The sequence below is a fragment of the Carcharodon carcharias genome, chromosome 7 (assembly GCF_017639515.1).
Source record: "Carcharodon carcharias isolate sCarCar2 chromosome 7, sCarCar2.pri, whole genome shotgun sequence".
Classification (NCBI taxonomy): Eukaryota; Metazoa; Chordata; class Chondrichthyes; order Lamniformes; family Lamnidae; genus Carcharodon; species Carcharodon carcharias.
The window spans coordinates 168,134,552-168,150,033 of NC_054473.1; the positions used below are offsets into that span (position 1 = coordinate 168,134,552).

The 15,482-nt window shown below is 42.6% G+C and overlaps 1 protein-coding gene across 2 annotated transcripts in view; it reads left to right on the top strand.

Annotated features, from left to right (window-relative positions):
- Positions 1 to 15,482, top strand: part of cdh13 (cadherin 13, H-cadherin (heart)) — a 1,064,070-nt gene that overhangs the window by 958,142 nt on the left and 90,446 nt on the right. For both annotated transcript variants that reach the window (XM_041191002.1, XM_041191003.1), the window contains exon 10: positions 211 to 464. In XM_041191002.1, the coding sequence (XP_041046936.1) occupies positions 211 to 464 (254 nt within the window). The remainder of the gene's footprint in view (positions 1 to 210; positions 465 to 15,482) is intronic.

A 15,482-nucleotide genomic window follows, 5' to 3' on the forward strand; every position in this document is an offset into this window, starting at 1 on the left:
CTTTTTAAGAATCAAAGCGTTCGATGATAAAGATTGATTCAAACAAACAAGCAGTTATATTTTAAAATATTGATCCGCTATTTGTGGAGATTAATTTCAAATCAATAAAACTGTTCCAGGAAGTTGTTTTGCATCTGTAATTGCTGTTTTGACTTTGAATTCACTTAACAATTTGAGTAACTCCAAGATTTTTAATTGATTTTGTTTCAGTCTTTGGATTATGAAAGATCTGCATTTCACACACTGCTGATTAAGGTGGAGAATGAAGACCCAATCATGCCCGAGATCAGTTATGGTTCAAGCTCTACCACCACTGTGCAAGTTACAGTTCTTGATGCGAATGAACCACCTGTTTTCAATCCAGATCCAACAATAGTGGTCAAACCGGAAAACATCCCAGTTGGCAGTGTTGTTGTGACGTTGAATGCAACTGACCAGGATATTCTTCAGAAACAAACAATTAAGTAAGTGTTCTATATAAGGTTAGAATGTACAAAGTTTACACAGGCCAAGGAGCAAACGTGGTTGTTGTGTGGAGGTTAAGTTGTTAAATGGTTCTGCAGTCATGCACTCAAAATGTACAGAATCAAGCGTCATGCATGAATTTGATGGACTTCATCTGTTCACGGCTTTAAGGAAGACGAGAGTTGGGTTCCATAGTGGAATTACACATGTAACACGCTGCGCTTTGACATAGAACCACACACCATGTATGCAGTCTAAGATGCAGTTATTGGACTAGATGCTGAGAAATCTATAGGTTGCTTCCCTAGTCCTCTGTCCCCAGCCGGATATAATACAGGAACCTGACTAAGTGAAAAGTGAAAACAAACCAGGGAGATACCGTATATGATAGGTTGTTATCAATGAGATGAATTAAATACGGTTTAAATATCCCATATAAAAATGATTTTAGTCATTTGGCAGCACAGAATTTGAATATTGCTGAAAAAATACATTTTGTTGCAACTTTTGTCTTGCACTCATCAGAACAATCGCAAGAATACCAATTTCAGGGGAAGCAACAACTCTATACAGTATGAGGAGAAAATGCCGATTGGTTGGCAAATGGACTCTGATCGGCAGAGGTGCTGCCATGGAGAATACACAGGTTAATGGTGACTAACAGTTAACTGCCAAGGTTTGTTTGAAATTTAAACCAGGCAGCTTGATTCTAATTGGTCAAGGCATTCCCTAAGGAATTTTTAAGATATCCTCTCTTCCAGGGTAATTCGAGTTGGACTAGGCACTTTTCAGGGCCGAAAGTAATGGCCTTAAGCCTGTTCATGAGTTTGCGTGATATACAGCAGGAAATTATCTGACCTGTGAAAAGTGCCCAGTCTACTTCCGATTACCATGGTATCTCAAAAATTTGAGCACCAGGTGAAGCTGGCTGTTTCACACTGCTGCTGTGCAATAGCAACATGAGTGGTATTCACTACTAACAGGATGCTGTTGTCAAGCCAAAAAGACGTTCTGCTTATCACACAAATGAGTAATACGGTATATGACTTTCAGGGCCAGTGTGATGTTAGGCATACAATGGGCAAGGTACAGACTGTACCCATCCAGCTCATGCTTGCAAAACTGAAAACTCAGTGTCCAAAATTAGATGTATTTCCACAATTGGAAAACATTTGTTAAATAATCCTCAATGTGCTAAGATTTATGCTGACAACTAATTTAAGTTTGTCATTTGGGTTCACAGTGTGGCTCATTTGCTTGTACAGGAAGCTACATATATTAATACACATGGCTTTGTTCTTTGCAGACAGAAAGAACATATACACACATTGCGTCTATTTCAGCTAAACAAAATAAATAATGGCCATTCGCTGGTTCATTCTTCAGGGAATGCCTTGACCAATTAGAGTCAAGCTTCCTGGTTTAAATTTCTAAACAACACTTGGCAGTTGACTGTCAGTCACCATTAAATGGTGTATCCTCCATGGCAATGCCTCAACCAACACAGTCCTCTTGTCTTTTTGCCAACCAATCAGCACTCTCTTCTTATGCAGTTGTTGCTTCCTCTGACATTGGTATTCTTGCGGTTTTCCTGATGAGTGCAAGATGAAAAATTTCGACAAAATGTCTTATTTCAGCAATTCTCAAAAAATGATTTTACAAAACAAAGGTATCCTCAGCTAGTACACACTTGTTTTTAGCTAACAAAAATTAAATCAAGAATAGGAACTAAGGAATGCATTGAAACAAAGTGTGAATTCCTCACAGTTGTAGGTTGTAGATCAGTACAGGAATTAGTGGAGGTTGCTCATTTCCTCTCAATGTTAAATGTAAGTTAAATGTAATTCATTAAATGGGTTTTGACAATTTAATCCTAATGCACTGGGGAAATATTTTTACAATATATTATTGTCCCGTGGGTATTTTGCTCCGAAATAGAATTTGTTCCACAAGCAGTTCTGATGGAAGGAGGGCTTTATATCTTGGACTTGTCTGGTCAGTCAGTATCCTTCACCATGATTCTGTTGTTGAGCTGCAGAAAGCAGGGCACCCATGGTGTTTGCTGTCATTACTCCTCTGAAACTGACAGCAACTTCTGGAGCCCACACATGTGCAGTTAAACATGGAATTCCAGAGGTTGCTGTGAAGGATGATATGCTTCTCCACAGGGTGTGCTGTTGAAACCGCAACAGATCGCAATCAAGTAGAAATCATTGAACTGACAACTTCTGCTTTTAAGCTATGAATCTTGCAGCAAAAACATCTTATTCACTGAGTGTGACTGAATGCCTGAATTTTTAATAGTGTGTTCAGTTTATAACTACTGCTGAACAACCATTCTGGCACTGAAAAATTAATCTTATATTTATGAAATTATGACAACTTTAAAAATATGTGGATTTTTTTCCTAAATTTTTGAATGATATTTCAGGTTTTATATTAATCCCATGCTTGGGCCCAAATTTTGATTTTGACCCATGTAAAATTATATTTAAAAGATAAGGGGTAATCAGTGCATTTTACTTCCTAGTTTGCTGTCTGTGAGAAAATTTCGATATTTTTGGCTAATTGATCACATCACTGTTAATCGACATCTGGAGAACCCCTTGCCAGATTCAAACTAACATTAAGAAAGGGGTAATCTAAAGCACAGAGATTGCTAAATATTGTGGGCAACTTCCTTCGGGGTTAACGATGAGCGCCATTACTTTGCTGTTCTGCTCGCTAACTCTGGGCCCACACTTACATCACGGCGCTTAGCCATCATGGAGCCACAACTCTTGAATGTTGAGTAGACTGATACCTGTCTGTAGCGGGAGCCTCAGCCAATTAGAAAGTTGATGAGGATAAGGTGGCACCAGGTGGAAACAGAACAGCCTCGGGTTATTCAATTGACTCAGCCAAATTTTAGCTCCCTTCCCCAGATAATTCTTTCTAGGCACCTGGAGTTATCAAATTAAATCCAGGTGCACTTTACACTCTTTAACGTTAATGTCCCCTCTTTGACATGTGCTAGGGTGGGTTGAATAGTATTTCTGAGGATTTGGGGAGATGCAACAGTAAGAAATGGTTAGCCCTCCTAGTACGATTGGAGCAGTGCATTCCACCTAAACCTGCTCCATTCTAAATTGAAATTTGGGCTTTTTACCTCTCTTAAATAAAATGTTTTTAATAAAACTTCAGTGCATTTACTTTAAGGTTCTTTGACTGTTTCACTTGTTTTAAAGGGATGGAGGAGAATGCTGCCCTCCATCACTTTTCTAATTCCCAGTTATGTTATACCAAGTGATGTATCTTTGTTCAGGGAAATGTGAGAGACTAGCTGTGACCCTGTCTTTGTTTTCTGGCATGAGTAATTAGAGCCTTACATATCTTTACTTGGCACAAGCGCAGATTGTTACTCATTTGACTCTGGCTGCCAGCACTCTTCTATGCTGAAACTGTAAAGATGGTGTAAGAAGATGCCTGATAAAAATGCATAGCACTAGGGGTGTAAGATAACTTGCTTCTGGTGAGTACCATACTGATATCATACCACTTAATTCTGTAATGTCAGTGTCGTTAGCCACCATATTTGGTACTGGTGTGCCACAGTGTTTTGCACCACACAGATTTGCAATTTGTGTTAAAGCTTCATGTATGCACATCACCTCAGATTGATGTTGCATTTCCTGTAATGATCAGCCTAAAATTTATTGCATATTTGGAGTTATTGAAATTTTTAATTTTCTACATTCAGTAGAGCACTTTGTTTAATCTCCCAGAGAACTTCTTCCCTCTGTGATCTGGTATGGCCCGATGATGCATCTAAGCTATGAAACAGAGTTTAGTTTGATTGAAGAAGTCTGAAAGGGGCATAATCCACTTTGTTAAAATGCTGAGAAGCAACACAATATAGGTTATTCGACTTGGACTGAGTGTGCGGAAATAGAAAACACAGGTTTAAAATTAACAAGCCTCAAGTGAGACAGGAGAGTAGACAATTTCATTTGTTCCCACAGAGTATTCAATACATGGGGTAGTTTACAAGCAAGAAAAGTAGCTGTTGCTGTATCGATTGACTCCATCCAATAGATTCTGACCATATTTTTTACCGCAGTGGTGAATTAAAAAAAAGAAACAGGATAAACTAATTAAAACCTTGCATATCCTGTCACAGGAATCAGTGGCTTATTGATGAGGTAAAGCCAGAAGCAATTAAGAGTACTGTTTGTATTCTAGTAGGACTTAACCATATCACATATAGCTAAAGAAGTTGCCCTTACTTGACCAGTAAATCAAATAGAGTAAACACAAACATGTAAGTGTGAAGCAAAGTTGAGTCAGATAAACTGGGGAATTATATTCTGACAAATGCATTCATTAAGCCTTGAATTTTAGAGCTGAGGTGAGAGTGATTGCCTTTGAAATCAAGGCAGCATTTGACCAAGTGTGGCATTATGGAGCCTGTAGTAATTATAGTTCCGATAAACGTAGAATCCTAGCTTTAAGAATAACCGTGTTGTAAGATCACATGATCTGTGTAAACTAGTGGGTTAGCAGAGCGAGAAATCTCTAGGAGAACAGTTCTCCTTCAGTTATGGAGTTGGATGCACGCATGTAGTTGCTGTTGCTGTCTTGCAAATAAAGTTAAGTGTGTCCACCAAAAAAATTGCCTGGAAAATCAGATCCCATGCTGTTCCTAGCCCAGCGATCGTATCTATGATAATCAAAAAGAAAGGAAAATATACTCACCAGGTATACTGTCGCTTTAAGTTAAAGAAACAATGGGCCCCGATCCAAACGGCTAAGAAATCTCCCAGAGCACTCCTAACATTTTAAAATATGCCAAGATTGGAAGACCACTTGAATGAGAATCCACAAGGTGGGTGAGCAAAACATTAAAAGAAAGAGAATCTGTACTTACATCATGAAATAGGCTGCAGCCCCACATGCTCAGTAGGTTAGAGAAGCTGGCACATAGCTTTCAAGTAAAAACAAAGGGGCAATCAGAGCAGAAGGCAGTACTGCAGTTTTAAATTTAAACAAAACCAAATGGCCCTGATTGGACCACGAGGCCACTGGGTGTCCCGAAGTGTGGGATGTCCAACATCAAAAGAACCTATGGAACTTAAAAAAAGAAAAAAACCCTGCAGAGTTGCCCAGAAAAGGGAGAAGAAATCGCTGCTGTTTTTTTTTTCCAAACAGGAACAAAGTTTTACAAAGGTAAAAGAGAAGAAGACCCACGATCATGGGGATCCTGCCAAAAACTTGAAAAGCGTGGGAAACACAGCACAGAAAAGCTGACAGCCCGAGAAAGAAAAAATGGTGACTGCTGGTAAAGCAGCAATAAATTTAAAGTGGTAAATCCAAGAAAAATGGCTATGGACAGAAAATTAGAAGAGACCCCAGAGAGAGGGAAACTCTACGGAAGGCAACAAGAGGTCCCAGAGAGGGGGCAACTCTGTGGAAGGCAACAAGAGACTCCAGAGGGAGGGCAACTGTGCAGAAGGCAATGGGAGACCCCAGAGGGAGGGCAACTCTGTGGAAGGCAACAGGACACCCCAGAGGGAGGGCAATAAGAAATTAAACAGTTGAAAGAACAATTGATTGTCCTTCAAGATCAAATGCAAAAGGAATGTGTAACCATTCAGCAACATGAAGAAATGAAGACTGTCTTAAACAGTAGAATGGAAGCACAGCAGAAGAAACTCAAAGAGGGCTCAGATAAAGCCCTGGTGATGGAAGAGTGCTCAGGGGAAAGCCTGGTATTTGGAGAGGGCTCAGGGGAAGTCCTGGTGATCGGAGAGGGCTCACAGGAAATTGTATATAGCTGGATACAGCCAGGAGACAGGAGTTTGGAGAAACTCCAAGGCTGTGCCAGCTCAGTGAAGGTTGCTGTCCAGCAAAGAGCTGAAGAATCAGCTGAATGAAGCTAAAGAGGCATTGAAAGGAAAAGTCATAGAACTTTCCAAGATACGAGTAGATAATGAAGCCATTGGCAGCTTAACTATCGATTTCACTTGAGAGAAGTCTGACCGTCTGTGAAGTCAAAATGAAGGATGGGACTAAACTCTGTGGTAGAAGGAAGCTGACAAGAAGGAACAAGGTTCCAAAATGACATTGAAAAAAATTAACAGACTGATCATTGGAAACTAAACTTGCTCATTTCCTGTTTCACTGCAGAACAGCTCCCCACACTACTAAAGTGCAACACCTGCAGAATTACTGATGAGGTGCTATCTTTGAACAAGGCTAAGCCTGATACTTCCCAATTTAGAGGGGAAGATGGAGAAAAGTCAAGGGAACCAAAATGCGATTCATGATTTGCATAGTCGTGAGTGACAAATTTACTGTTGGTGAAGCAGTATATGTAAAGATATTCGGTGGAGGACTGAAGTGGTTACCTGGTAGAGTAAGCTCTGTGATCAGATCATTGTTGTACCATGTGGAAGTGGAGGACTGCAATAATGTGGATCACTTAAGAAAAAGGGAACTACCCCAACAAAATGATGTTGCACCTTAACTATTGCTGAACCTATGGTTTCTGTTGAAATTGCTTAATCAAGAATAGACATGCATGATGTCTGTCGAAACGGAAGATACTGAACTGCCTGTACCTATTAAGGTACCTGATTTTAACACAGTTCCATAGAATGTGGTTCCCACAAAAGAATCGGAAGTCACGGAGCTATGACGTTCCACACGGATCAAGAAACTACCTGAAGGATTGAACTTGTAACTTCATGACCTGTGTAAAATATTGTAATGTCTTGAGATAAATATCCTTGTAAATACAAAATGTACAGAAAAGTTAAATGGGGAGGAATGTTGTAATTTAGTTCTGATAAATGTAGGACTGTAGCTTTAAGAATAATCCTGTGTTGTAAGATCACATGATCTGTGTGGACCAATGGGTAAGCAGTGCAGGGAGCCTCCAGGAGAGAGTTCTTCTTTAGCTATGGAGTTTGATGCACACATGTAGTTGCTGCTGCTGCCTTGTAAATAAAGTTAAATCTGTCCACCAAGAAAAGTTGCCTGGAAAATCAACTCCATAACAGAGCGCTAGTAAAAGTGAACTCAGTGGGAAGGTGGAAAACTCCCCACTGGAATGAGTCACACCTAGTGCAAAGGAGGACAGGTGGCTATGTTTGTTGGAGGCTAAACATCTCATCTCCAGGGCATCACTGCAGGAGTCCCTTAAGGCAGAGTCCTTTAAGGCTCAATCATCATCATCTGCTTCATCAATAACCTTTAGGCCATCATAACATTCTATCAGAAGTTGAAATGCTCGCTGATGCTTGCACAGTGTCCAGTGTAGTGATCTTAATCTTCAAAAAATAGTTGATGTTATCACCATCTAATCAACCAAGATCGGCTGCAACCAACGTGATGGGATGTCGAGTTTACTCAGTTGAAGATGGAATATAACACACCAGTATAGAGCAAATATATATGACTGCGACAAGTAGTGAGTCCAGTGTGGCCAAGGTGTCTGCTATGAGTGAACAGCTCTTTCTTCTTCCTTCCTTTTTCTTCTCAGCACCTCATATCTTCATGACTTCTCCAATTACCCAAGAGTGTTAGCATGGAAAATACATTTAGGAGTTTCTCTGCACTGCCCACTGCACTGAGTTCTACAAAAATCTCTTATTTTTACTCTTTTTCCAGGATGGACTTGGATGACTTATTGACAAGGCCTTTCGCCCTGTAAAAATTTACTTTATTACAAAATACACTATAAAATGTCAAGTTCTTTGTTCTAGACCTTGGGTTGAAAAGCTCAATTTTAATGTCATTCACCTTCCATAAGCTTCTTGAGCCCTATTCCTGATCAATAACTCTTATCTTCACTCTTTCCTTATCTCACTCTGAGGCATTACCCTTGACCGATTTCATCCCCCCAAGAAACTTTCCAATCTTCTTCTAAGCTAAGTTTCAGAGGCTTATTTAATTTGTGTCTGTCCTATCACCATTTATTTATAGCCAAAGCTGTTCATAAGGCCTGTTAATGAACTGTATATAACAGCTATCCAGTGTGTCTATTATAATTTCTTATCAGCCTGTTGAATAATAGTGTTGTTCACTAAAGTGACTTCTATTCTGCTTCCATACATTAATTAATTTATGATCCAACAAGGTTGAATGCAAAGCCCAGCACAGTTTTGTAATATGGTTATTTGTTTCAAGTATTTACCATTGCTCTTCCACAATTGCAGATGCCTTGTTTGACCATGGGCTCCTTTTGAAGCTAGATAGAGCCATCACCCCCTTTTATTCCAAGAATCCTCCACCATCAACAACCTGGTGGTTCCATTGACCAGAAATTTTACTAGACCAGTCACATAAGTAATTGGGCTATAAGAGCAGGTCAGAGACTGGATATTCTGTGGCAAATGCATCACCTCCTGACTTCCCAAAGTCTGTCCACTACCCATAAGGCACAAGTCAGGAGTGTGATGGAATACAAACCACTTACCTGATGAGTGCAGCTCCAACAACAGCTCAAGAAGCTCAACACCATCCAGGGCAAAGTAGCCCACTTGGTTAGAACTCCAACCATCACCTTAATCATTCAGTCCCTCCACCACCAGTGCACAGTGACAACAGTGTGTACCATTTACAAGATGCACTGCAGCCATTTGTCAAGACTCCTTCAACAGCACCTTCCAAACCCGTGATCTCTCCCACCAAAAAGCGCAAAGACCACCGCCTCTAAATTCCCCTCCAGGTCAATTTGGAACTGTATTGTCATTTCTTCATTGAGGGCTCAAAATCCTGGAACCTCCTCCCTAACAACACTGTGGGTGTACCTTCACCAGTTGGGCTGCAGGAATTCAAGGCGGTTGCTCATTGCCATCTTCTCAAGGGTATTTAGAGATGGGCAATAAATGCTGGCCTTGCCAGTGATGCCCGTGTTCCATGAATGAATAAAAAGTTCAGTTAATCCTAACCATTAATCCCTCGTTATATATTTTTGCTTTAGTGTACATGGTTTCAGCTTTCATAATTATTTACAATTTACTGTTTCTTGTTTTTTATAATAAAGTTCCTAGGGCATAGGATTCGGATCCATATGCCCATTTTTTGGATGCTGTGAGTGCCCTTACAGCCCATAATCACAAAACTGGTGTCTGCAATGTGCAGGTACTCTTCTGATGCAAGTTGTGCCAGGCGCCTTGTTGGTGACTGTGCAAGCGCACATGCAATGAATGTCCACCTGAAGTATGCAGAAGAGGAGGATTATGACATCAATCAACGTGTAGTGTGGATCTGATGCCAGCACCGCCATTTCCGAGCTCAACGCTAATACAGCTAATGCCATCCTTTACTTGGGCATGACTGTACCTGCATTCCGCGGCAGGAAGGACTCCATGCCCACTAGCTACTTACAGGTCAGTTGCTGGTTGGTTTACTGGCTCTTGCTATGATTGCAGAAGTTTCTGGCGGTTTCGTGAGTTATTTAAAGTTGCTAAAGTCTACAGGGTGTGGTGTGGCAGGCGGTGAGGCAATTTTGCCTGATTTCACACCTTATTTTCCCTCCATCTCTGGTCATCACAATGCCCAAATGACCAAATTGCAAACAATAAAAGCAAATGCAAATCAATCACCTCAACAAACCAAATTTATAAACTGAAGCCGGCCATAATAGATACAAAAGTAAATTAATCAACCTTGTCCAATCCCTTAGTGTCTGTCTTCTGAGTGTCTTCACCTGTCCTACTGCTGTTATGCAATGTCACCCCAGGGACTGCAGCATAGCTGGTGGAAGGCAGCTTTCAGTCAGGCAGATGGCCTTGGAGGACAGATTTGAGCAACTCTGGATCTAGAAAAACTTTCAGTGTGCATCATCTCAGCATGAGCTGTCTAGATTGGTTTGCTTACAGGCAGCAGCAAGGGCACTGGCAGATTGGAAGGGATAAGAGGATGAATATTGTTTTCCTGAGAGAGAACAGCAGGTTCATGTTCCATTGACCCACGGCCACTCCACTGTGGTGGTGTCTCAGCAATCCTGGTGTCTGTGGGAAGACAGATTACTGCACTCCCGTGACACCCTGCAAGCCGCTTTGAACACTGCTCTCTGTATCCATGATGACAGCAGTTTGAGCTTGCATGACTGAAATCTGAGCTTTCTCTGCAGCTCCCAGGCATTGGGTGACTTCTGCTTTTCCTGCAATGGAAGTTGGTACATCAACTGTCAGAAGCTGCCTCATCGTTGGGTTCACAAGTGTGCTAATGGAGATGGTCCCAAATCTGTGCTGGAAAGGATCAGAGAATTTTTACTGTGTAGAAGGAAGCCATTTGGTCCATCATGTCTACACCAGCTCTCTGAACATTTTAACTTAGTGCCAATCTCCTTGTATGGTCACCAAGCTCTGCACAAAGTCCTGTGCTACATTGGTGCTTGATGTTTCATGCAGGATCTCTGACAGGCGTGCCAGTGCATCAAATGTTTCACTGCCTTCTTCTGTAGCTAGCTTTCTGATTTCTCTGCTGCAGAACTTGTGTCAGACCTCATCTTCTGATGAACTGCATTATCCTTATCTTAGCTGCAGTCACTCATGTCTGATGTCTCAGCACATGCAGATCCCACCTCTCTCTTTATTTTTCTTCACACATGGAATGTAGGCCACCTGGACAAGATCTGCATTTATTGTCCATCCCTAATTGCTCTTGAGAAGGTAATGGTGAGTCGCTTTCTTGAACTGCTGCTATATTTAAAATACACGCTGTGTCAGTATCTAAACTGTTGGGTGTAAATGTTAAATTGAGTAAAGAAAGGAAAGAAAGACTTGCATTATCTAATATTTTTCATGATCACAGAATGTCTCAGAGTTCTTTACAGCCAATGAAGTACTTTTGAAGTGTATTTACTGTTGTAATGTAGGAAACGTGGCAGCCAATTTGCGCACAGCAAGCTCTCGCAAACAGTGTAATGAGCAGAGAAGCTGTTTTTTGTGATGTTGATTGAGGAATAAATATTTGCCAGCACCCTGGGGATAACTCAACTGCTCTTCTTCAATATAGTGCTATGGGATCTTTTACATCCACCTAAAAGGACAGATGGGGCCTCAGGTTTAGCATATCATCCGAGAAGCAGCACTTCTAACAGTACAGCATTCCCTCAGTACTGCACTGGATTGTCAGCCTAGATTTTTGAGTAATGCTGTTTCTTCATCAACAGTCTTGTTGATTTTTCACCACTACCTGGTCAGATTCAGTTCTTGGGCATTGGAAAAAGAGAAAAGCACAAGGCTAAAGTCATGGTGATGGGAGAGGGGGATACTAAAATATATGTGCTTAGACCAGTACCATCTTGTAACCAGGAGATATCTTGTGTTAGTGGAAAACGAGGAGGAAAATTAGGTGTGATCATTTTCTCCCAGTCCTGCCACTTGTCCCTGCCTCAGCAGTGTTAGCTCCAGTGATGAGCACAGTCTCCTCCATTGGGATAAAGGCACGCCTTTATAAAGGAGCACCTAAACCCCGTTGGTTATTCCCTGCTGCCCTCAGTTGTGAACCACCCTGTCCTGCAAGAGGGAGAGAAGTGTACCAGTGCTATAGTGAAATCTGATTGTGTGATGTGGTTGCCATCGTTGAATAGCTGGCAGTGTATGCAAGCTGTGATATATGGCTGTGAGTTTGTGCGGCAATGCTAATTGTATTAGGGCAGTTGTAATGCTAGGTAAGTGCCCTGATTGCTGGAGATGGTTGATAGGTGAGTGATGGAGGTATAGTGCATTAAGCAGTGTTTGAAGTTGGTGGTACAGTTGATGGATTACAACTTTTGAAGATGCAGTTTACCACTGAATTTGTGCAGCCACTCAGCAGAGTGATTAATCCGACTGCATGCTACAATCATGGCAATGAGCAGACAGCACAAAGTTGTCATGTTGCCTGTATCACGTTGAATCATTGCAGTGCACGATTTCAAGAATTGCCCAATTTCGCCTCCTTAGATTTTTTTTCAATTACTGTACACTCAGTGGGGGAGGTCTTGACGTAGTGCTATTGTTGCTGGACTAGTAATCCTGCGAGCCAGGGTAATGCCCCAGGGATCCAGGTTCGAATCCCACCACAGCAGATGGCGGAATTGGAATTAAAAAAAAAATCTAGAATTAAAAGCCTAATGACGACCATGAAACCATTGTCAATTGTTGTAAAAGCCCATCTGGTTCACTAGTGTCCTTTTAGGGGAAGGAGATCTGCTGTCCTTAGCTGGTCTGGACTCCAGACCCACAGCAATGTGGTTGGCTCTTAACTGCCCTCTGAAATGGCCTAGCAAGCCACTCAGTTGTATCTGTAACCGTGACAAAGTCTCAAAAAAGAAATTAAACCAGATGGACCACCCAGCATCAACCTAGGCACCGGAAATGACAACAGCAAACTCAGCCCTGCCGCCCCTGGAAAATCCTCCTTCCTAACACCTGGGGGCTAAAATTGGGAGAGCTGTCTCACAGACTAGTTAAGCAACAGCCTGACATAGCCATCCTCACGGAATCATATCTTCCAGGTAATGTCCCAGACAATACCATCACCATCCCACCAGCAGGACAGACCCAGCAGAGATGGCAGCACAGTGGTATAGAGTTGGGAGGGAGTTGCCCTGGGAATCCTCAACATCGAGTCTGGACCCCATGAAGTCTCATGGCATCAGGTCAAACATGGACAAGGAAACCTGCTGATTACTACGTGCCGCCCTCCATCAGCTGATGAATCAGTGCTCCTCCATGTTGAGCACCACATGGAGGAAACACTGAGGGTTGCAAGGGCGCAGAATGTACTCTGGGTGGTGGACTTCAATGCCCATCACCAAGAGTGGCTTGCCAACATCACTACTAACCGAGCTGGCCAAGGCCTAAAGGACATAGCTGCTAGACTGGGTCTGTGGCAGGTGGTGAGGGAACCAACAAGAGTGAAAACATACTTGTCCTCACCCTCACCAATTTTCAAACATACTTTTCCTTGCCTGCTGTAGATGCATCTGTCCATGACAGTATCGGTATGATGACCACCGCACAGTTGTTGTGGGGATGAAGTCCTGCCTTCACATTGTGGATACCCACCATTGTGTTGTGTGGCACTACCACCATGCTAAATGGATAGATTTCAAACAGATCTAGCAACTGAAGCCTGAAGCATCCATGAGGCACTGTGGGCCATCAGCAACAGCAGCATTGTACTCAAACACAATCTGTAGCCTCATGACCCGGCATAGCCCCAACTCTACCATTACCCCTAAGCCAGGGGATCAACACTGGTTCAATGAAGAGTGCAGGTGGGCATGCCAGGAGCAGCACCAGGCATACCTAAAAATGAAGTGTCGACCTGGTGAAGCTATAACACAGGACTACTTATGTGCCAAACAGCATAAGTAGCAAGCGATAGACAGAACTAAGTGATCCCACAACCAGTGGGTCACATCTAAGCTCTGCAGTCCTGCCACATCCAGCCATGAATGGGGGTGTACAATTAAACAACTCACTGGAGGGGGAGGCTCCACAAATATCCCCATCCTCAATGATGGGGGAGCCCAGCACATCAGTGCAAAAGATAAGGCTGAAGTATTTGCCACAATCTTCAGCCAGAAGTGCCAAGTAGATGATCCATCTCAGCCTCCTTTGGAGGTCCCCAGCATCACAGATGCCAGTCTTCAGCCAATTTGATTCACTCCATGTGATATCAAGAAATGGCTGAAGGCACTGGATACTGCAAAGGCTATGGGCCCTGACGACATTCCGGCAACAGTGCTGAAAACTTGTGTTCCAGAACTTGCCATGCCCCTTGCCAAGCTGTTGCAGTGCAGCTACAACACTGGCTTCTACTCGGCTATGTGGAAAATTGCCCAGGTATGTTCTGTACACAAAAAGCAGGACAAATCCAACCTGGTCAATTACCGTCCCATCAGTCTACTCTCCATCATTAGTAAAGTAATGGGAGGGGTCATCAATAGTGCTATCAAGCGGTACTTGCTTAGCAATAACCTGCTCACTGATACCCACTTTGGAGTGACCCACCAGGGCCACTCGACTCCTGATCTCATTACAGCCTTAGTTCAAACATGGATAAAAGAGCTGAATTCCTGAGGTGAGGTGAGAGTGACTGCCCTTGACATCCAGGCCACATTTGACCAAGTGTGGCATCAAAGAGCCCTAGCAAAACTGGAGACAATGGCTATCAGTGGGAAAACTCTTCATTAGCTGGAGTCATAGGAAGATGGTTGTGGTTGTTGGAAGTCAGCCATCTGAGCTCCAGGACATCACTGCAGGAGTTCCTCAGAGTAGTCTCCTCAGTCCAACCATCTTTAGCTGCTTCATCAATGACTTTCCTTACATCATAAGATCAGAAGTGGGGATGTTCGCTGATGATTGCACAATGTTCAGCACCATTTGCGACTCCTCAGATATTGAAGCAGTCCATATCCAAATGCAGCAAGACCTGGACAATATCCAGGCTTGAGCCGACAAGTGGGAAGTAGCATTTGCATCACACAAGTGCCAGGAAATGACCATCTCCAACAAGAGAGAATCTAACCATCGGCCCTTGATGTTCAATGGCATTACCATCACTGAATCCCCCACAATCAACATCCTGAGGGTTACCATTGACCAGAAACTGAACTGGACTAGCCGTATAAATACTGTGGCTACAAGAGCCGGTCAGAGGTTAGGAATCCTGCAATGAGAAACTCACCTCCTGACTCCCCAAAGCCTGTCCACCTACCTGTCTACAAGACACAAGTCAGGAGTGTGATGGAATACTCCATTTGCCTGGATGAGGGCAGCTCCCACAACACTCAAGAAGCTTGACACCGTCCAGGACCAAGCAGCCCACTTGATTGGCACCACATCCACAAATGTTCACTCCCTCCACCACTGACGCACAGTAGCAGCAGTGTGTACCATCTACAAGATGCATTGCAGGAATTCACCAAGGCTCCTTAGATAGCATCTTCCAAACTCAGGACCACTACCATCTAGAAAGACAAGGGCATCAAACACCACTTCCCTGAGGTTCATCTCCAACTCACTCACCAT